The 24,532-nt window shown below is 44.7% G+C and overlaps 1 protein-coding gene across 1 annotated transcript in view; it reads right to left on the minus strand.

The window, feature by feature from the left end:
- The window catches only part of LOC137439622 (polycystin family receptor for egg jelly-like), a 100,226-nt gene that overhangs the window by 58,711 nt on the left and 16,983 nt on the right, over nt 1-24,532 (minus strand). Inside the window, exons 9-11 of the mRNA XM_068135554.2 lie at nt 22,161-22,228; nt 6,646-6,885; nt 2,770-3,256 (exon numbers count right to left, since the gene is read on the minus strand). Coding sequence (XP_067991655.2) covers nt 2,770-3,256; nt 6,646-6,885; nt 22,161-22,228 — 795 coding nt within the window. The remainder of the gene's footprint in view (nt 1-2,769; nt 3,257-6,645; nt 6,886-22,160; nt 22,229-24,532) is intronic.

Here is a 24,532-nt window from a genome sequence, read left to right on the forward strand (position 1 = left end):
TGGTTGCAATTTCGACGTTTATTTTCCAACATTGGCTTGACATTGTCAATTGGTTACAATTTCGACGTTTATTTTCCAACATTGGCTTGACGTTGTCCATTGGTTACAATTTCGACGTTTATTTTCCAACGTTGGCTTGACGTTGTTCATTGCTTGTAATTTCGACGTTTATTTTCCAACATTGGCTTGACGTTGTCAATTGGTTATAATTTCGACGTTTATTTTCCAACATTGGCTTGACGTTGTCCATTGGTTACAATTTCGACGTTTATTTTCCAACGTTGGCTTGACGTTGTTCATTGCTTGTAATTTCGACGTTTATTTTCCAACATTGGCTTGACGTTGTCAATTGGTTACAATTTCGACGTTTATTTTCTAACATTGGCTTGACGTTGTCCATTGGTTACAATTTCGACGTTTATTTTCCAACGTTGGCTTGACGTTGTTCATTGCTTGTAATTTCGACGTTTATTTTCCAACATTGGCTTGACGTTGTTCATTGGTTGCAATTTCGACGTTTATTTTCAACATTGGCTTGATGTTGTCCATTAGTTACAATTTCGACGTTTATTTTCCAACGTTGGCTTGACGTTGTCCATTGGTTGCAATTTCAACGATTATTTTCCAACGTTGGCTTGACGTTGTTCATTGGTTGCAATTTCGACGTTTATTTTCCAACATTGGTTTGACGTTGTTCATTGGTTGCAATTTCGACGTTTATTTTCCAACATTGGCTTGACGTTGTCAATTGGTTACAATTTCGACGTTTATTTTCCAACATTGGCTTGACGTTGTCCATTGGTTACAATTTCGACGTTTATTTTCCAACGTTGGCTTGACGTTGTTCATTGCTTGTAATTTCGACGTTTATTTTCCAACATTGGCTTGACGTTGTCAATTGGTTACAATTTCGACGTTTATTTTCCAACATTGGCTTGACGTTGTCAATTGGTTACAATTTCGACGTTTATTTTCCAACATTGGCTTGACGTTGTTCATTGCTTGTAATTTCGACGTTTATTTTCCAACGTTGGCTTGACGTTGTTCATTGCTTGTAATTTCGACGTTTATTTTCCAACGTTGGCTTGACGTTGTTCATTGGTTACAATTTCGACGTTTATTTTCCAACATTGGCTTGACGTTGTCCATTGGTTACAATTTTGACGTTTATTTTCCAACGTTGGCTTGACGTTGTTCATTGCTGGTAATTTCGACGTTTATTTTCCAACATTGGCTTGACGTTGTTCATTGGTTGCAATTTCGACGTTTGTTTTTCAACATTGGCTTGATGTTGTCCATTGGTTACAATTTCGACGTTTATTTTCCAACATTGGCTTGATGTTGTCCATTGGTTACAATTTCGACCTTTGTTTTTCAACATTGGCTTGATGTTGTCCATTGGTTACAATTTCGACGTTTGTTTTTCAACATTGGCTTGATGTTGTCCATTGGTTACAATTTCGACCTTTGTTTTTCAACATTGGCTTGATGTTGTCCATTGGTTACAATTTCGACGTTTATTTTCCAACATTGGCTTGATGTTGTCCATTGGTTACAATTTCGACGTTTATTTTCCAACATTGGTTTGACGTTGTCAATTGGTTACAATTTCGACGTTTATTTTCCAACATTGGTTTGACGTTGTTCATTGGTTGCAATTTCGACGTTTATTTTCCAACATTGGTTTGACGTTGTTCATTGGTTACAATTTCGACGTTTATTTTCCAACATTGGCTTGACGTTGTCCATTGGTTACAATTTCGACGTTTATTTTCCAACATTGGCTTGACGTTGTCAATTGGTTACAATTTCGACGTTTATTTTCCAACATTGGCTTGACGTTGTCAATTGGTTACAATTTCGACGTTTATTTTCCAACATTGGCTTGACGTTGTCAATTGGTTACAATTTCGACGTTTATTTTCCAACATTGGCTTGACGTTGTCCATTGGTTACAATTTCGACGTTTATTTTCCAACATTGGCTTGACGTTGTTCATTGCTTGTAATTTCGACGTTTATTTTCCAACATTGGCTTGACGTTGTTCATTGGGTGCAATTTCGACGTTTATTTTCAACATTGGCTTGACGTTGTCCATTGGTTACAATTTCGACGTTTATTTTCCAACGTTGGCTTGACGTTGTTCATTGCTTGTAATTTCGACGTTTATTTTCCAACATTGGCTTGACGTTGTTCATTGGTTACAATTTCGACGTTTATTTTTCAACGTTGGCTTGACGTTGTCCATTGGTTACAATTTCGACATTTATTTTCCAACGTTGGCTTGACGTTGTTCATTGGTTGCAATTTCGACGTTTATTTTCCAACATTGGCTTGACGTTGTTCATTGGTTGCAATTTCGACGTTTATTTTCCAACGACGTTTATTTAATATGGATCTGCACATCTGGTGGATGAGTGTCCAGTTGACTCCAACAGCAAGGGTGGAAGAGGGTGAATTACCCAACGGCCGCCAGAGAGACGGAGAGGAGTGGCGCCCCCCTGTCTATACAACACACTTACCCGCGTGTACCAGCCATAGAAAGGCAATGCCATCATTGCCCGAGGAGACTCGACATCACAACATACGCCACACGCCCGCACCCAACCGATCGCTTGATCTCGCTTTTCGCTTTGCGAGCGCAGGGTAATGATACAGAATTATTGACAGTTGAGCTACAATTGTATATTATTAACATAATTGGACAAGGTTTTTTTTGGCACAGTGCAACTCTTGATAGAGAAAGCCAAAAGTAAAGAAAGTTCATACCTGGATATCTCAGAAGGATGTAATACATTCCTGATGTTAAGTTGTTCAATATAAGAGGGAAGTCCCTCGTTTGTTCCAGATTGTTCTGGAAGGTGCAGTTCAGAAGCTTCATCCCAACCGATATGTTGAATGACAATGCGCACTCGTAGAGTGTTCGAGATATCACTGGAATGTTCCCTTGCCGAATGTATAATTCTATCCAAGATAGGTTGGCATTCAGATTCATATTGAGGTCCAGAAGCATCGTCATCAGGTCACTGTTCACTGTGACCTTAATCAGTGATTGGCACAGAGGCTTCGAGCAGTTGCGCGTCATAGGAAGTCCTTGCTTCAAGGATCGCTTTGACTTTTCAGAGACATGGATATTGAACTTGCTGGTAAGAATGGCTGCACCAACATCACTGTGATCAAGTTGTAAGACCACCAGGGGGCTGCCAGGGCTTGATGCGTTTTCCACAAATATTGGGTTCTGCCTGAAGCGGAAGATCTGTGCATGAAAAGGAAAACAATTAGGAAATATGACTTGTCTATCCTTATCAATTGGCTATGTATTTTGACAACCTACAACTCTAGAAGGCGTTCTTAAAAGGTCCAAGACCACCTACTGGCTGCGTTCGATACAGGGAGGGTGGCTCCCAATTATTCCCACCTTATTATGTAATTACGCAGGAAAAGTTTTTGCTTTGGACAGATTATGGTCAACTCGCAAATCAAACTCGGATTGCAGCGAAGTCAATGGCCCACCATGGCAAATCCCCACGCTTCCCACATCAAGAAAAGTTGAAAGATGGATCAAAAGATCAAAAGTTTCCACCGGGAATGACCCACCATCAAATTTGCAATAAAAATATTTTTTCCGTTCAAACCCCCGTAACCCAAAGTCCACGCCTTCCTGGGGGCATGGACCACGGGGGTCAAATCCAAAAAATCGTTACATATTTCATTCCTCCCCCAATGTTGATTGGATGTACAAAATTCCATTTTAAAATGTTTAAACAAATGTGCCAGTAATTGCATTTACTGGTATTTGACCTTTTGACCCTGCCCCAGGAGGTGTGGCCATAAGTAATGCCACATTGATGCAGGAGGAGGGCATTAGGCCCATCAAAGCCTGCCCTGTGGAGATCATAACTACTAAGTTTGGTGATTTTCTGCTCAACCGTTTAGGAGGAGATAGTGTGACCGACGGACAGACAGATGAAGACTATCTTAATATAATTCACCAAATGTCAGTCCGTCTGTCCGTCCGTCCGTCTGTTCCCAGGTACCACAACAACGGCTGAACCGATCGCAACGAAATTTTGAGTGGGTAATCCTGGGACCCCCTGGAGTAAAATAGGCGAAATTGTTTTTCCAATTTTCCAATTTCCAGTTTTTCCAATTTTCCAGTTTTTCCAAACACCATGGAATAATATTTACCGACATGAACAGTGATGTGGCTTTTATTGAACTTCTACAAATACTGTTTAGATTTTGATGATTTGCGTGTGATATGATTCAACGGATGTTTATATAAATCGTTTAAAATAAAAAAAACCCTTCAATTTCTGATATTTTGCCTTTTCATTTGGGCCTCACAATTGAAGCCCCGCCCGTAGGGAGGGTACCGTTGCTAGTTACAATAATCCCCTGTTAGTTTGATTCCTATATATATATATATAGTTACTTTGCCATTTTCTGGAACATTTTCGAAAGTTTTGAGTTGTAAGACGCTCCAAATTTGTACTTTACAAAGAATGCAGATTGCCTTTGGTATCACAAATGATAGCATTGACTGAAAATGTCAAACCAAAAGCATTATTTCATCAGTATCACATAATATAAGGGTTTACAGTTTTATGCTGCAGCCATTTTGAATATTTAATTTAACTAAAAAACAACAAAAAAAAAAATGCTCGTCATATTTCGGAAATGAACTCAGCATCTAACTAAATCCTTCAGAAAAACCTAGCTAAACCTTCAGCTAAATGCCACTTACAGTGCATTCAGAAAGTATTCAGACCCCTTCACTTTTTTCACATTTTGTTATGTTGCAGCCTTGTGCTGAAATCGTTCAAATTCATTTTTTCCCTCATCAATCTACACTCAATACCCCATAATGACAAAGAGAAAACAGGATTTTAGAAAGTTTTGCAAATTTATTAAAAAGAAAACACTGAAATATCACATTTACATAAGTATTCATACCCTTTGCTATGACACTTGAAATTTAGCTCAGGTGCCTCCCATTTCCCTTGATCATCTTTGAGATGTTTCTACACCTTGATTGGAGTCCAGCTGCGGTAAATTCAATTGATTGGACATGATTTGGAAAGGCACACACCTGTCTATATAAGGTCTCACAGCTGACAATGCATATCAGAGCAAAATCCAAGCCATGAGGTCGAAGGAACTGCCTGCAGAGCTCAGAGACAGGATTGTGTCGAGGCACAGATTTGGGGAAGCCTACAAAAAAATTTCAGCTGCATTGAAAGTTCCCAAAAGCACAGTGGCCTCCATAATTCTTAAATGGAAGAAGTTTGGAACAACCAGGACTCTTCCTAGAGTTGGCCGCCCGGCCAAACTGAGCAATCGGGGGAGAAGGGCCTTGGTAAGACAGGTGACCAAGAACCTGATGGTCACTCTGGCTGAGCTCCAGAGATCCTGTGTGGAGATGGGAGAAACTTCCAGAAGGACAACCATCACTGCCACACTCCACCGATCTGGGCTTTATGGCAGAGTGGCCAGACGGAAGCCTCTCCTCAGTGAAAGACACATGAAAGCCCGCTTGGAAATTGCAAAAAAGCACATAAAGGACTCTCAGACTGTGAGAAACAAGATTCTGTGGGCTTTCATGTATCTTTCACTGAGGAGAGGCTTCCGTCTGGCCACTCTGCCAAAAAGCCCAGATCGGTGGAGTGTTGCAGTGATGGTTGCCCTTCTGGAAGTTTCTCCCATCTCCACACAGGATCTCTGGAGCTCAGCCAGAGTGACCATCGGGTTCTTGGTCACCTCTCTTGCCAAGGCCCTTCTCCCCCGATTGCTGTTTGGCCGGGCGGCCAGCTCGAGGAAGAGTCCTGGTTGTTCCAAACTTCTTCCATTTAAGAATTATGGAGGCCACTGTGCTCTTGGGAACCTTCAATGCAGCAGAAATTTTTTTGTAGGCTTCCCCAGATCTGTGCCTCGACACAATCCTGTCTCTGAGCTCTGCAGGCAGTTCCTTCGACCTCATGGCTTGGTTTTTGCTCTGATATGCATCGTCAGCTGTGAGACCTTATGTAGACAGGTGTGTGCCTTTCCAAATCATGTCCAATCAATTGAATTTACCACAGGTGGACTCCAATCAAGGTGTAAAAACATCTCAAAGATGATCAAGAGAAATGGGATGTCCCTGCTCTCCAATGTTGTGTATGTGTGCTTCCCCCTCTCTCCCCATCTTGTCTACCACTCCCCTTATTTTGTGTTTTATGTGTCGGTTTGACTTTTTGTGTGATTAATGTTAGCTCTTTCACGAGCCTCGATCTTGTATACAAAAAAATAAATTAAAAAATAAATAAATAAACCTGAGCTAAATTTCAAGTGTCATAGCAAAGGGTATGAATACTTATGTCAATGTGATATTTCAGTTTTTTCTTTTTAATAAATTCGCAAAACTTTCTAAAATCGTGTTTTCTCTTTGTCATTATAGGGTACTGAGTGTAGATTGATGAGGGAAAAAATGAATTTAAACGATTTCAGCATAAGGCTGCAACATAACAAAATGTGAAAAAAGTGAAGGGGTCTGAATACTTTCTGAATGCACTGTAAGTTAAGGGGCTAAAACCTAATTTGCCTTGAGATCCAAGTTTAATTTATGTACATTTTTTGATGTCTGTTGCTATAGTAACTGCTTTATACCTCCACTCCAGTGAAATCCGTGATATTTAGAGGCCTTTGCGGATTCTCCTGAAAGCTGTTCACACTATTGTCTGACTTCCATTTCCTGGTGAGAAGGTTTTTCACATTAACCATATCACAAGACATCCACAAGCTGCCCGTCTCGTGCACAAAGGGCGGCTCGTTAGGAACGAGCTTCTTCAAAACCAAGGCACCATTTGTCTGGATAATTTTGATCAATTGAAGCACCATCTTTTGCACCTGCCAAAAAAGAGAAATGGAAGGTTCATGTCACAATCATTAGGCTGGCCCATTCCGGAAAGAGAACATTTTGTGTATCAGTGGGTTTGTGAAGGGCAGGTAGATAGACTTTAATAAAGATTGTTCATTATCATGTCCAATGGAATCTATATACAGTCGTGGCCAAAAATATTGGCACCCTTGCACTTTTTTCAAATAATGCACCATTTCTTCCAGACAATTATTGAAATAAAAAAATATTTTGGTATCCACATAAGATGTATTTCTTTGGTTTGCAGTGGAACAAAACAAAAAATATATCTGAAAAAAATTACGAAATCTTAGCTTATTCCACACAGAAATCCTAAAATGGGCCGGACAATATTATTGGCACCTTTTAGAAGTTGATGGAAATAATTTGATTTCAAGCAGGTGATTCTCCTTTACTTTGGAATTGAACTCACCTGTGGTGAGGTGCAGGTGCCTGCAATATAAAAATCACTCATTCAACCAGTTTGAATAGAGAAAAGGAGTCATTCTGCTGTTTTGTGTCACTGTTTGTACCGCAATGAGCATGGAGAAAAGCAGGAAAACCAGAGAATTGTCTGAGGAGGTCAGACACAAGATTGTAGCCAAGCATGGACAATCTTAAGGCTACAGGTCCATCTCCACAGACCTTGATGTTCCTGTGTCCACCGTGCGCAATGTTATCAGGAAGTTTAAGGCCCATGGCACTGTAGCCAACCTCCCTGGACTTGGCTGCAAGAGCAAATTTAATTGAAGATTCCTGCATCTACCGTACGCAATGTTAAGCACCCATGAATTCAAAGAACTTCAAAAAGCACCGAGGAATGGTTCAAGACAAAACGCTGGACTATTCTGAAGTGTCCAGCAATGAGTCCATATCTAAATCCCATTGAACACCTGTGGGGAGATCTGAAAACAGCAGTTGGGAGAAGGCACCCTTGAATTCTGGGAGAACGGGAGCAGTTTGCACAAGAAGAGTGGGACAAACTGCCAGTAGAGAGGTGTAGGAAGCTCATTCATGGCTATAGGAAGTACCTGATTGCAGTTATTTTGTCCAAAGGCTGTGCTACCAAATATTAAGTCTGGGGTGTCAATAATTTTGTCAATACCATTTCTTTTTATTTTCTGATTTAAAAGGATGTATTAAGTTCTGAATCAAAAACAAAGGTTCTGTAATATTAACAGTGAAATAAAGAATTGTGTAGACCAAATACTTTTTTAAATTTCAACTTATTTTTAGAGAATATTGTGAGTTATTTGAAAAAAGTGCAACGGTGCCAATATGTTTGGCCATGACTGTACACCTGTGACACTGCAATTAAACCCATATATATATATATATATATATATAATTATATATATATATATATATATATATATATATATAATTATATATATATATATATATATATATATATATATATATATATATATATATATATATATATATATACGTATATATATTGTTACAGACGTGGTGGTGGATGTTAGTTTACCGAGCGGTTTGGTATGACCACGTCTGCACAGTTTACCCGATTATGCTCGAACGTTGACTAGTCGCGCTACGCTAGGTCAATGAAGGAAAAGACACACGGCTGGGATTAAAATGACACGACACCAGGGATACGGTTCTCAAGACCTCCGGAGGAGATTATATTAAGGCGGAAGGTTCAGATTACAGGGATGAGAGGTACAGCATAGAAAGACAAGCACTTAGACACACTCTTATATTAACCCCAACAGACGACAGATAAACGGGACAAAAGGCTGACTCACACGGGGATTGATGGCAAGGAAAGGCGGGTTGGTCGATGGCTCCAGGTGCACCTGGGCTCAGGGCAGAATCGACCCGGTCCGGTCCAGAGATGCGGGAGGTTTCACAGCGCTCGAGGTGGCGTCTTGTCGTCTCAAGCTGGGGGCGCATCTGACGTCACATCCGGTAAGTCGCCGCGTATATCCGGCGGGGAGTGACACGCCCTCGGCGCGTTAGCTCCGCCCCAGATGGAATCGGCACGTCGCTTCTCATTGGGTGCGTGCGGGGGGGTTACCGGCTCCGCCCTTGACGAGGAGCTGACAGCCAGCCCCTTCGTGGTAACCCCGTGGAGCGCATGGTCATGGCGGCTAACCGAGCCGGTGTGAGGACGCACACTCCCCCCCTCGCCGCGCCGCGCCCCTCTGTTGTTGTAGTTGTTGTTGTTGTTGTTGTTGTTTGGGGAAGAAGATGGGAGGAGGTATGGGAAGGTCCTAAACTCACTACTGGTGCCATATAATCACATTCTGGTGCAACGAAGAGTCAGAATTAATGGAAACGAGTCCTTAACTGACATAGACTAAGAATAACTAGCAAGATGTCCGAAAGTTGTCTACGTGTGATGCGGTGGACCTGGGCACGACATTTAATGGGGGAAAAAGGGGAAGGTCGGTTCTACAGAGTGTTGTTTACAGACAATGGGACTAGGGAATGGGGGATTGGGGATAGTTGGGGAGTATTGGGGAAATAGGGGAGTATTTACAAGCGGATATTGAGGCCAAGTCCCATATCCGCAACATTATAATAATAATAATAATTCATTTATTTTGTATAGCGCTTTTCCAGAAGCCCAAAGGCGCTTTGACAGAGTGGCAAACATAATGCATAACAATACATGAAAACAACAATTGCAAAAAGACAAGAATCAATAGGGAAATATTTAAAGCAAAAGGAGGGAGAAGGAGAAGTGATAGTCAGGGGTTAAATGCTGTGGGTTGAATGTTGAATGCAGTGTTGAACAGGTGGGTCTTTAGTGATGTTTTGAATGTGGTGAGTAAGGAGGAGTCTCTGATGGTGTGAGGTAGTGAATTCCAGAGGGTGGGAGCAGCGATGGAGAAGGCCCTGTCCCCCCAGGATCTGAATTTGGTCCGGATGGAGGGGGTCAGGAGGTTGGTACCAGCAGAGCGGAGGTTGCGGGTGGGAGTGTGTCTGGAGAGGAGGTAAGCCAGGTAGGATGGGGCCAGGTTATGGAGGGCTTTGTATGTCAAGAGGAGGATTTTGTACTGGATTCTCTGGGGGATGGGGAGCCAGTGAAGCTTGTAAAGGACGGGGGTGATGTGGTCATGGGTCCGGGAATGGGTGAGTAGACGGGCAGCGGAGTTCTGAATGTATTGGAGTTTATTGGTGATTATTGAGGGTGAACCATAGAGGAGGCTATTGCAGTAGTCCAGACGGGAGGTGATGAAGGCGTGGATGAGGGTTTCTGCAGCCGTGGAGGAGAGGGATGAGCGGAGACGGGCAATGTTTTTCAGGTGAAAGAAGGCTGACTTTGTGATCTGTTTAGTGTATTTGTCGAAGGAAAGGGTTTGGTCAAAGATGACGCCAAGATTCCGGATGTGAGGGGAGGTGGATACTGGGATACCGTCGATGTTGAGGGCAAAGTTATGGGTGGATTTTGTGAGCGTTTTTGGGCCAATGATGATTATTTCAGATTTATCACAGTTAAGCTTGAGGAAGTTGATTTGAAGCCAGGATTTTATTTCAGTGATGCAGTTTGTCAGGATAGAGTGGGTGTCGGTGGAGACGGACTTGGTGGAGATGAAAAGCTGGATGTCATCGGCGAAGCAGTGGAATTGGAGACCATGACGGCGGATTAAGTGACCGAGGGGGGACAGGTAAAGGATGAAGAGGAGGGGGCCAAGAACTGAACCTTGGGGGACACCTTGGGGGAGGGGAGCAGTGGGGGATTTGCAGTTATTGATGGAGATGAACTGGCATCTGTCAGAGAGGTATGATTTAATCCAAGAGAGGGCAGTGCCGGTAACGTTAAAGGTGGATTCAAGTCGGGTGAGGAGGATGGTGTGATCGATGGTGTCAAAGGCAGCGCTGAGGTCGAGGAGGACGAGAATGTTGAGGTTGCCAGCGTCAGAGGAGAGGAGAAGGTCGTTGGTGATTTTGAGGAGAGCAGTTTCAGTACTGTGGTTGGAGCGGAATCCGGATTGGAATGTTTCATACAGGTTATTGGCAGAGAGATGATGTTTGAGTTGAGTGGCTACAGCGCGTTCCAAAACTTTTGACAGAAATGGTAGGTTGGAGATGGGTCTGAAGTTGTTTAGGGTGTCAGGGTTTAGACCAGGTTTTTTTAGAATGGGGGTAACAGCAGCAATTTTGAGGGAAGGTGGGACGATGCCTGTAGACAGGGAGGAGTTTATCAGTTATTTACAGACAATGGGACTAGGGAATGGGGGATTGGGGATAGTTGGGGAGTATTGGGGAAATAGGGGAGTATTTACAAGCGGATATTGAGGCCAAGTCCCATATCCGCAACATTGCACCCTTCTCTACCCTCGGGGCGTCCCGACCCGATAAATTTTTACCTACTTTAGTGTGGCACGCAGATGTAGTTCCCTCTACTATTAACTCTACCCTGAGTGCGACAGTTTTACAGATATTCACAAATGAGTAAATATGTCCCCCTGCGACGTTGCACCCTTCTCCTCTCAGAAACACACCCACAGGATAACCGAATCCGGAAAGAATTCGCAAACTAAACATACAGCCGGTAGGGAGCATTATTTACAAGACTACGCTGCTATTTACACTACGATCCAGGACCTGTTTTTGGAGGAACACATGCAGATGTTATGCATAGAGAGAGCACGCATGCCAGCATCGATACACCAACCCACGAGTGCTCTGTGGCCTACGGCCTTTAATAATGTGCAGAGCACCCCTTCCAAACACCAAAAGCACCACCCCATCACACAGTCAGCACCATCCGGTGCAGTCACCATTGTTCAATGAGTAAAAATAAATTCAACAACCCCTAACCCTGCAGGTGTCTCTTGCTCTTCGTGTGGTGCACGTGGCCTTCTGGCTTCTTTCGAAAAATAAAGAAAGGCGCCAACCGCGTCCATTTCTGTATTGTGGCCTTCAGTGGTGTCAACTAAAAGTGGTTCACCTTGTATGGCATAGGTGCCACGTTGACCCATAGGTCCATCCATGGGTGGTGCTTGGCCGCATAAGAACTGCGGTCCATGGTGGGTGGCCACAAACATTGCGGTCCATATGGTGTATCGATCCAGGCAGCAAGCAGCGAAAGTGCAGGCCCACAACTGCGAAGCCAGCACCTCTCTCTCCTCTCTCTCTCTGCCCCAAAGCCAGATCCTCGGAGGTGGGAGACAAAAGAAGCAGACAAGTGAGTAAGGTGGTAAGGGCGCAAAAGTGCACGCAACACAAGGTAATGCACACTAGGGGCACATGGGAACCAGGTGAGACAGGTACGTTCCTACCGTACGCTCCCCCCCCCCCCCCCCACCAGGTAACCTACATGGCCCCTCCCTTACCCCTTACTGTATCCACAAAACACAACACTACCCATAAACATCTATTTTACTAATCAACAAACGTCCCTACTGTCTTCCCCGTTCCTCCCATAAACCAAATTCGTCTTCTCTCCCTCCTAACCAATCAAATTTGCTATTTCCAACTCTCATCAAAATTTGCCATCTCCAACTCAACATCAAAATTTGCCATCACCAATTCATCATCAGTCCCTCCTAAGGAGGGAGAGATGGAATCACCCCAATGTCTCATCCACGTCGTGATGCGTCTCACAAATCCTCACAGCAATCCTTACTTCTGCAACACAAACAAAGAAAACACAGGTGTGGAGTCATCATCATCACCACAGGTAAGTGGCTGCGTATGGTGCGACAGGCTCATCAATCCTAACTATTTCCTAAATGACTTTAACAACTTTACACTACCCGGGGTCTTTCTCCGGCCAAACCATTGGCCCTCTTACACTATGGGTTCTAAAAACCAATTCCCATTGGCCAAACTGTGGTGCTTTTCAATTTGGGGTCTCACTCCCCCGATTCATCTCCCGGTGCCCTCGCACAATTTCTGGGCTGTGGCGTGTACCTCTCCCAGCGGGTCTACCCACCTGCACACCTCCACAACTGCAGTTGCCTCCGAGCTTACCTGCTCCTTACCCTAACCTAACTACCTGGGGAAGGCCCTCTGGCGCTCTCCCCACTCGGTGCCCTCTCTGGCACGGGGCTGCCCGATCCACACCCGGGATCCTCAGGCACCCACTCACAACTACCGGCTCCCAGAGCCCACCTGCGGCCTCACCTGGCCGACATCCTCACAGTGGTGGAGTGCCCAACCAACTACACACACTAACAGGCTACACGCCCAGCCATTTCCACGACACTAATGCACCCATCCACAACACCATTCTGCAACCGCACCACAAATGCCAATATCCAACCACAATTTACCTGTACCCTCTACCTAACACTTACACTACCCGCCCCGGGTACTCGTGAAAGGGGTCCACTCTTCCCCCATCCACACCTTCGCACCATGCACACCACTCCGTACCACTTACTCCCACTCTCTCCACACACCTGTACTTGCACACCTGTGCTCTCACACCTGGTGCCACCTGCACCCTTCTCTCCCCAAGCGCATTCGCGCTGATCCACACACTCACTACTCATACACTGCTCCACACACCTGTCCAGTTGCACACCTGTGCAATCACACCTGTTCAATTCTCACACAGCATCATCTCATCTAACTACTCCCCTCTGAAACTTGCGCTTCCCAGTCGTCCCTTTAAACTATTGCGCTCCCACGTCATTATCATCCACACTAATCTACCTGCGTCCCCACTACAGGTATCAGTCACTAACTAAACTTAACGTTACCTAATGTCATCTTCTAGGTCCCTACACACATATAACCTAACCCACCCGGGCTAGTTTTCACTGCCATACACCCCATAAGCTATTGCTCCTTTGCCCCCTCCGTCTGTGAGGGATGGTGGATTTGCCATCCCACCACATCGGGGGTCTCTCACTATCAATTTTGTACACCTAAATTCCAACCAATTAAAAATTTGCCAATCACTACTGCCAATCCTTTGCCAATCATCAAATTTTGTTTTTCTCTAATTTTGGGTCCAAAACACTAACCTCATCACCCAGTCTACTCACTAATGCCTCTCGGTGCGCCAATTCCCGTCCAAAGCCCGGCTTCGTAAAGCCAAGCCATGAATGCGGGTTGTTCTGTGCCAGCGGCTGGATACGTCCCGCATTCGGTGCAGGGAAGGAGGTTTACCCGGGCCGAGATCCCACGCACCATCTCGGCACGGAGCCATCCCATGGCTCGATCTCGACCTGCCGGAATGCCTCAACAAAAAGTGGTCGCCATGACGACCCTTTCTATCGGGCTGCCCGCTCCGCCTAGTGGAGCACGGACGCGGCCGTTCAAAGCGAGGCCCAGCACGCACCGAGGGCCCGACTCGGCTATAAGTCGTTCTAAACTCTACCCCGTCTAACGTCGATGCTTCACCTGGACGCTTACACCCCGCAGCCCGTTCCTTGCTCACACATCCAGCCGTGCCCATGCTCCTCGTACCTTTCCTTACACACCCAGGTACCCTCATTCCACTCACAGCCTTGGTCACACACCTGACCACCGAACACTTTGGCACACATTCGTTGGTCGCACACCTCACCAACACACCTCTTCGCGCCCCCTCCTCGGTCACCTCCTCTGTGACAATCACAGGTGTGCCCTCATTCGCACACCCAACCACGTGCCTCACTACCAACTCAAATGTGCCTTCCCACACACGCTCTACCATTCCAGGTGTGCATCCTTCCATCCCAGGTGTACATCCTCGCTCACCTGTCACAACCAGCTCACTCTCCATGTCACTCTCACTACTCTCACCACCACTCTTGACAGCGCACTCACCCTTACTTTCGACGGCACACTCTTTCCTCATGCACCCGTCCGTTACACACCTTTCTCGCGCACACCCTCCCGTTACATCCTCTGTAACACTCACCACAGGCGGACACTCTTCCTTACTTCTGACAGCGCACTCTTTCCTCATGCACCTGTCCGTCACACACCTTTCTCGCGCACACTCCTGCGCACACTCTCCCGTCACACCCTCTGTAACACTTACCACACCGCGCTTCCATGTGCTCCCTCGCACACGCGCTACGACCGACTCATTCTCGCCAGCACCCTCACTCCTTGGCACGCACTTTTTCCTCACACACCCCAGAGTCGGACTTTCTTGCACACCTCCTTTTTCGCACACCAGACCTGTCGCACCCTTCACCAACGGCCTCTCACGAACACCCGGGTCCATCTCGACCCCCAAGCTTCTTAAATCCCCTGGCGCATCATACGCACGACCATATTGGTCACCACTTACACCGGGTCCTCTTCCTCTTTGCTTCTCCTCCATCACCTGCGAATCCCTCATCCGGTTAATGGGCACATCATCACGATCCAAACACAGACTTTGGACCAATTCTTTTATCTCCTCTTTTATCTCTTTCTTATCCCCTCTCCGTCGCTTCTTAATTTCGCTCACCCCTTCTTCCACTTCTTCTAATTTCTGCTTCACCTCTTTTATTCCCCGGTACGTCTCCTCAAGCTCGTCCTCCATGGCTACCTTGACCGTTTCCATGTGCGTCCTCACCTGCCGGTCCTTCGTCTCCATTACCTCTATCACCTCGTCCAACCTCGTTGTCAGTCCCTCACGTACCATCTGACATTCCCTCTTCGTCGCTACCAAGTCATCTTTTAGTTCTTTCTGTGTCGCTTTTAAACCTCCTAATACCGCAGTGTTCCTTTGAACCTGCTCCACTAACTCCGTCTGTCCCACCGTCAGCTGCTCCACCTCCTGCGTCAGGTCCTCTATGCCCCCTTGTAGTTTTACAGTCCCCTTTCTCACCTCCTTCTCCATGTGCTCCTGACAGTGCCTCACCTCCTCGCGCACTCCTCCGACCTCCTCACTCACTCCTCTTCTGATCTCCTCTCCCATCACTTGCATCTCCTGCCCAGATGCCACCCTCATCTGCTCCATTTCCTCCCTGTGAGCATCCAGTTTGGTTTCTACCCCCATTCTGACCCCCTCTATCTGCTGCCCCATTTGGTTAACTTCCCTTTCCGCTTGGTCCCTCATGTCCCTCAATTTGCCTTCCATCCTGTTTTCTAACCCCTCTAACCCATTTCTCACCTCTTTTATCCCGTTGTCTAACCCCTCAAAATTATTGTCTAACTTCCCAAATTTCTTGTCTAACTCCTCAAAATTATTGTCTAACTTCCCAAATTTCTTGTCTAATCCCTTAAAATTATTGTCTAACCCCTCACCGGTACCCCTCGCTTCGTCCCTCATTACCCCCATTTGGCCCTCTAATCGCTCACCCTGAGCATCCATCCGGTTCCCCATTACCCCCATTTGGTTTCCCATTACCCCCAATTGCTCACTCTGAGCATCCATCCGGTTCCCCATTACCCCCATTTGGTTTCCCAACCGCTCACTATCAGCCCTCATTCCCACCATTTGTTCCATAAGGGCCCTCATTTGCAGGAGGAAAAGGTTCGAATCCACCAGGGGCGCTGCCACGGTCGCGGGCGCGGTGACCAGCGAGGCGCCATTTTGTGCGTCTGCTACCCTCGCTGCTTCGCTCTCCTCGCGTCCCTCAATTTGGTCCTGGACCGACCCTGCCTCACTCTCCACTACCGGACCCCAGCCGACTTGGTCTGCCATAGCGCGACTTTCAAAATTCGGGTTTTTATTTCCGTATAACAAAATCAAATTTCGCCGTTATAATTTCGCGCGGGAAACGCGCTCCGAATCGATTCTACTACAAATTTGGGCCTAATAAATTTAGTCCCGGGTCCGAATTCCACTCCTCGACACCAATTGTTACAGACGTGGTGGTGGATGTTAGTTTACCGAGCGGTTTGGTATGACCACGTCTGCACAGTTTACCCGATTATGCTCGAACGTTGACTAGTCGCGCTACGCTAGGTCAATGAAGGAAAAGACACACGGCTGGGATTAAAATGACACGACACCAGGGATACGGTTCTCAAGACCTCCGGAGGAGATTATATTAAGGCGGAAGGTTCAGATTACAGGGATGAGAGGTACAGCATAGAAAGACAAGCACTTAGACACACTCTTATATTAACCCCAACAGACGACAGATAAACGGGACAAAAGGCTGACTCACACGGGGATTGATGGCAAGGAAAGGCGGGTTGGTCGATGGCTCCAGGTGCACCTGGGCTCAGGGCAGAATCGACCCGGTCCGGTCCAGAGATGCGGGAGGTTTCACAGCGCTCGAGGTGGCGTCTTGTCGTCTCAAGCTGGGGGCGCATCTGACGTCACATCCGGTAAGTCGCCGCGTATATCCGGCGGGGAGTGACACGCCCTCGGCTCGTTAGCTCCGCCCCAGATGGAATCGGCACGTCGCTTCTCATTGGGTGCGTGCGGGGGGGTTACCGGCTCCGCCCTTGACGAGGAGCTGACAGCCAGCCCCTTCGTGGTAACCCCGTGGAGCGCATGGTCATGGCGGCTAACCGAGCCGGTGTGAGGACGCACACTCCCCCCCTCGCCGCGCCGCGCCCCTCTGTTGTTGTAGTTGTTGTTGTTGTTGTTGTTGTTTGGGGAAGAAGATGGGAGGAGGTATGGGAAGGTCCTAAACTCACTACTGGTGCCATATAATCACATTCTGGTGCAACGAAGAGTCAGAATTAATGGAAACGAGTCCTTAACTGACATAGACTAAGAATAACTAGCAAGATGTCCGAAAGTTGTCTATGTGTGATGCGGTGGACCTGGGCACGACATTTAATGGGGGAAAAAGGGGAAGGTCGGTTCTACAGAGTGTTGTTTACAGACAATGGGACTAGGGAATGGGGGATTGGGGATAGTTGGGGAGTATTGGGGAAATAGGGGAGTATTTACAAGCGGATATTGAGGCCAAGTCCCATATCCGCAACAATATATTGTTGTGGATATGAGAATTGTGTAATGAATTGTAAAATATCACCCTCCTTCCTCCATTTGTTGTGTATAAAGGTCAAAGGTCGTGCCCATAGTTGTTCCATATACAATCACGTAGCCAATCATATTTCCTCCTTGTTCGGTAGTTATCTCCTTATTATGTGTATTAGATTAAGGCTGTGTCTTCCATTAATTGATACTCCATTGCACCGAAGTCAAATAAGCTTGGTCCCCTTTCGTTTTCATCCCAGCGGTGCGAGTGGTTTTCCATCGCCGCAAGACTCCATTAGCCATGAGGTAATCTCGGAGAAGAAGGGGGAGGAGCCAAATCACGGGCGCTGCCCGCCCATCGTCATCAAAAGGGTGGAGCGAGCGAGCCCTGACCAGCCAACCAGGGCTGGGGAAATACCATCACGGGCGTGGCGCGGGTTGATCTACAAGCGCGTTATAAAAGCGCCCGCGCAAGCATTTTGAGAGAGATGCGGCAGATGAGTTCAGATGCGTCAGAGAGTCGGCAGTCCACCGGGAGAGAGTTGAGTTGAGTGGAGTTGTTCAGTTCAGTGGAAGAGGAGCAGTGAGGTCGAGCGCAGGAGGCGGAGGACGCGTGAGGCAGCTGCCGGTGTGAAACCAAATACGTGGAGCTGCCGGCTCCTCGCTGCCAGCCCGAAGCAGAGCTGTGTTTGCCGGGTTTTTGCCTCGACCCCAAAGCGTGGATCGGAGCGCGCGCTTGAAGCTGGACCTCAACGCCAACCATCTGCCGGGACCCTCCTTCCAGTCCTTCATCCCTGCCATTCCATCCTTCTTGTGGACGTGTTTGTTTTGTTTGTTCTGTCCTGGGGTTGTAAGTAAGACTGCCATAGGTAAGCCAGCGTTGCACTGTGTCCTTCTGGTCCGTCCCTCTTTCTGCATTATTTTATTATCCTTCCTTCTTCCTTGGTTTCTTTAATTGTGTAAATAGTAGTAATAAATAATATTCGTATTTCCAACCTTTTGTCTTCTTCTTCTTCACATCCTTCGTCTTTGTCTTTTCCAAATTGAATACCTGTGGCACGATTTGGCCAACGTTCAGGAATTGGGTCTAGTCATTGTTAATAGTTCGTGCCGCGGTTGCTAAAACCGCTCGGCAATTAACATCTGTCCGCGGTACGAACGGGGCTGTGCCAACGGCCTTTCCGGAGGTCGCTGTACAGCATCAGGGACCACGTCGGTCAGTCATAAACGAGGGGACTAATCCCCCCTCGATAAGGGGAACAGAGGCCGACGTTGGGTTCCGTAACAATATATATACAGTCACGTGAATAAGTAAGTACACCCCATGTAAAGTTTTGACTTTTTCAACATATTTCAACATACAGCTATTTGATCTTCATTTCAACAATATTGATAGATAAAGGTGATATAATATAACAAATATCATGAAACATTTACATTTTGTCGTCCATTGTATAATTTAAATAAACATAAATGCAAATTTCGCATGTGGAAAAAGTAAGTACACCCCTACATTTATCACTACTTCAAACACCTAAAACTAGATTAGAACAGCTCAGGTGCAAATGATTAGAACATCGTTAGAGAGGATCTTGGAGGAACCTGTCTTATTTAAACCTCAGACATTTAGTTTGGTTTGCTCTTTGTTGTTGAAGTGTGCGGCGTCACCAGGCCTAGACCAAAAGAGCTCTCAGAAGGCCTTCATAAAGAAGGTTATTCATCCCTGCCCTGTATATATTCATCCCTGTATTCCCTGTATATATACGCCTACGAGTCTGGGAAGGGATTTAAAAAGATATCCAAACAATTTGAAATCAATCATTCGACTGTCCGGAAGATCATCTACAAGTGGGGAAGATTCCAAACAACTGCCAACTTGTTCAGGCCAGGCCGCCCCAGCAAGTTCAGCCCGAGAGCAGACCGCAAGGAGCTGAAAGACGTCTCTAAGGACCCCAGAATGTCATCACGTGACCTACAGGTAGCTCTTGCCACTGTTGATGTCAAAGTGCACGAGTCTAGCATTAGAAAGAGGCTGCACAAATTTGATCTACATTGCCAGGAGGAAATCTTTGCTGTCCAGAAAGAACATCAGGGCAAGACAAAGGTTTGCCAATGAACACCGAGGCAAAGACCAGCACTTCTGGAACAATGTGCTCTGGACAGATGAGTCAAAGGTAGAGCTATTTGGCCACAGTACCAGAAGACATGTTTGGTGAAAACCAAAGACAGCATTTGACCACAAGAACCTGATACCAACTGTAAAGCATGGTGGTGGAAATATTATGGTTTGGGGCAGCTTTGCTGCATCAGGGCCTGGGCAGCTCACCATCATCGAATGCACTATGAATTATTCATTGTACCAGAGGGTGCTTGAGGATAATGTGAGGCCATCTGTCGGAAAGTTGAAGCTCAACCGAAGGTGGACCTTGCAACATGACAATGACCCTAAACATACCAGTAAATCCACCAAGGAATGGCTGAAAATAAAGAAATGGAGGTTCTGGAATGGCCAAGTCAAAGCCCGGATCTAAATCCCATCGAGATGTTGTGGGGGGATTTGAAACGAGCTGTGCATGCAAGAAACCCCTCAAACATCGCACAGCTGAAAGAATTCTGCATGGAGGAGTGGGGAAAAATTTCTCCCAGTCGATGTCAGAGACTGGTAGACAGTTATAAGAAACGCCTACTTGAGGTTGTTTCTGCCAAAGGGGGCAATATCACCTATTAGAGCCAAGGGTGTACTTACTTTTTCCACATGCGAAATTTGCATTTATGTTTATTTAAATTATACAATGGACTACAAAATGTAAATGCTTCATCATATTTGTTGTATTATATCACCTTTATCTATCAATATTGTTGAAATGAAGATCAAATAGCTGTATGTTGAAATATGTTGAAAAAGTCAAAACTTTACATGGGGTGTACTTACTTTTTCACGTGACTGTATATATACGTATACACTGTATTTCTCATTAATGAAATTGGAACAAAGTTATCTCGTTTAACCATAAATGAGTGAAGAATGCACAAATTCTGTTTAGCATTTACAACCACAGCAAATTGTGTTGAGAGGTAATATTTGCAGCTTTTTCAGCGCACACCAGGCTATGCAGCTAACTCAACTAGTGCATCCATGCCGCCTTAGGCACAGTTTGACTAGTGCGTCCGTGCTGCTGGAGGCACAGTTCGACAAAGTTGTCTTTTGTAACGATAACATTCTAATGTCTAATTTAACCACAACTTGATTTTATACCTTGAATATGGATTATGTCCAAGTTAGCCACACCCGTTCCTGAGGGTATATTTGTTCACATCGACATTTACTGTAATCCAATGAGTATAGATTTTTTGCATCGCATGCTCATAATTGGTGCAGCAATGTAATGGAGTTGTCGAGTTGTCGAGTTTTCATTTAACCACACTCAGTGGTGTTATTGTTAGAGCGTCCTCTTTAAGTCTGGGTGGTGGGCGGTTCAAGCCCAAGCCGAGTCATACCAAAGACTAAAAGTGGTATGTGCTGCTTCTTGTTTGATGCTGAGCATTTACAAGGCATGGAGCACAAACAACTATATGTTGGAAACCATAACACAGGCTAAAATGACCTCCTGCATTTAAGTTCCTTGTAAGGGAACACATACATATCTAAAACACATATATTAAACAAGAAAGAGCAGAGATTGCAAACCCTCGCCAGGATGTATTTTCAGTGGTTTTTAAGGCTTTTGTGTTAAAAGAAATATGGCGGCCGAACCATTTGACCGATGACGTCATCATTATTTATTTTTTCTCCACTCTTTTATTCCTAGATTATGCTCAAGAAATTTCATCTTGATCGGATGACGTTTTGTACTTGCCGAATTATGATGTCATAATGGAGGCACCTATGACATCATCATTAACATATTTTATTCCCCATGGAGAGTTTTTTTACAATGATCCACGTCTCAATTTTTTCTATTCAGCGCTTTCGGAGATATAGAGGTGCAAAGTTTTTCGGTTTTTCCAAGATGGCGGCCGGACCACGTGACATATGACGTCATAATTATCATTAAAAAATTCTGCAGGTGGAGTTGCACCTATGGTGAAAATTTCCTGTCAATGGGACCAACGGTTGCAGAGAAAAATCATATTTATTCTGTGCGGACAAACAGACAAACAAACAGACAGACAGACAAACAGACAAACAAACGGAGTCAAATGCAATACCCTCTCCTCTGGCGATGGTAATTATGATGTACTATTAATTTACCATTATCTGATCATCAAATTTGAAGGTAGTCGCACTGAGTGCCTTGTGTGAAAAGCGGGTCACCGAGACAAGCCCTGCATTGTTAAATCCTCTATCTTGTCCTATCTGTAACAAGCTGTGGATCACCAAGAATACGTAGGTTGTGACATTCATCCTGAAGATTTGTGCACTTTAAAATAAACCCCAGAACATAGTGAAATGACCACTGCATGGAAACCTACCTTGTCATTGTTGATGGAATCTGCTGCGAGCATTGATGCAATCACTCGTTCTGCGATTGTGTTCATCACTGAAAGGAAAGGATTTTGATTTATTCCATCTCGGTTTTGTTAAATATTTATTAACATAAGTTAAAATAGCACATTGAAAGATATTTAGTGGAAATAATTGATATAATAAATAATCCACTGAATAAGAAGTTTAAGAATGAATAGAGTTAACACTGCTGAATAAAACAATCATTTCAGCGTTTTATTCGTGTCGATAAAGGGAAAAGCAAATAGGTATTTAAATTGATATATGTGGGAAAATTGGACGCCCAGACCAGGAATCGAACCCAGATCCTCTGGAAAACCATTCCAGTGCTCTGCCATCTGAGCTATCTTGGTGACCCTGACCAAGCATGCAATTTTCCCACACACGTGATTGCCACTCTCTTTCCGTCAATGCTTCCGACGCACCGCTGCCAACCATCGGAGCACCAACAGCCTGAACACGAGAGGGTCTTCCTCCAATGGGGGGGAGGGGGAGAGGGGGAGAGGGGGAGAGGGGGAGAGGGGGGGGGGGGGACAAATCCATGTCCTCTAATATAAACACCACTGGGGGCGTAGTGAAGCAATTCGATTTATGAACAGATTAAATAATTTTCCCACATATATCAATTTTATTATTACAGAAGATAAGGTGGTGGGAGCAGGCCGGCTTATGGCTTATGGCCTTATTTTCAGTTCAAGAAAAAAAAAAACCTCTTGTTTTCAAAACAAACATAATCCTGGGAAATGTTAGTCCCATCCTATCGCTCCAGAATGATCAGTGTTTTAAGAAAATCTTTTTGATGATTATTTTTGGCAATCTCATCAATATTGTGACCATTTTCCACCATAAAATAAATCAAGTTCTCCAAATTTGCAAGTATGCACATGTTATGACCGCCATTTTGTTTTTCACTGCCAATCATATTTTCAGGAAAAACATTTTTACCGAATTTTCAACAAAGTATGATTATATTTTGAACACGAATCAGAAACCAAACCTGCCGTTTTACAGTACTTTGTCTCTGAATTGGTCCCGATTGCACTTGCGCAGAGAGGAGTGAGATAATATTTATATTCTGTCTGTCTGGTAATCAAACATAATTGAAAACCATTCCAAACAGGAAACTTACTGTTTTTAAGGATGTCATGAAGGACACAAACAACAGGCACAAATAACTAATGTAACGTGTTAGATAGGGCGATGCAATCGAGAGTGGGTAAAACGGCTGTAAAATGGCAGTAAATTCTAGATTTTTAAAATACGACTTTTACAATTTTTATTCTATTTAAATCGAATTATATATCGAAACACTATGCTGTAGAACACAAATCGCTTTCTTTTCACTTCCACGAACCTCCAGTTTAGCAGTACTTGGACATGTTAAATAAGGCGGTGAATAAGGGCAGTGTACGAGTCTGCTTCAATGGCGCTAAAATTCTGGAACTATCTTTAAACAAAATTTTACATAATTATTTTTATTTCATTTGAAGTATAAACATGAACTGTGCACGGAGTAACGTGTTCTATAAACTCTTTGTTTATTTATTTATTTTTACTACTTTCCGTAATTATGCTCGGGAAATTAAGTCTGGAGAATCGCAAACACAAAATTAGACAATATGGTGAATATTTTATTTGTAATTCGACCCAATCTTGACTTTCCTTTCTGTAATTTACTACATTGTGTTTTTTCCATGTCAGATTCAATTTTCCATTTGAAGTCATTGATTCCATGAATTCCATCCATTTTCCACGATTCTGAAAAATCACTGACTCTATAACTGTACTTCCTAAATAAGGTATTAGTAAAGAAAATACTCAAAGTAGATTGTAGTGGATTATTTATTTATTTATTTATCCTGTATTGCACAAAATGAGGATATTTGATCATGGAGTGTTTTGTACTCTTTCAATATCCACCACTATCATCTATGGTTCTTGAACATCCTTATGTACAAATTTAAAGGCCAGGCCTGGTGGAACATCTCCAAGCATGGCATGGTCCATGATTACAATCCAAATTGGCAATCATTCCAGAAGGAGTTATGGAGTTAAGTATGTTATAATTAATTACTAGTGAGATACCCGTGCTACCCACGGGTGGGAGGCCAGAAGCAAACGGGCAATGCAGATATGGCGAATGCTAAAGCATGAAACCAATAAATTCCACATTCCTGTGGCACCTTCAGTCACACATCAGACATGGACAGCAAGTTCGTGAAGGACTTCCATGAAAAACGTACCCGTTCGCAAACAAACGGGTACGTTCACGCATAGAAACATCGACCGTGGGTCCATGGCGAATCTGCATATGGTGATCCGCGAAGTTCACGTTCAG

Source organism: Myxine glutinosa, chromosome 14 (genome assembly GCF_964187855.1).
Source record: "Myxine glutinosa chromosome 14, kmMyxGlut1.1, whole genome shotgun sequence".
Lineage (NCBI taxonomy): Eukaryota > Metazoa > Chordata > Myxini > Myxiniformes > Myxinidae > Myxine > Myxine glutinosa.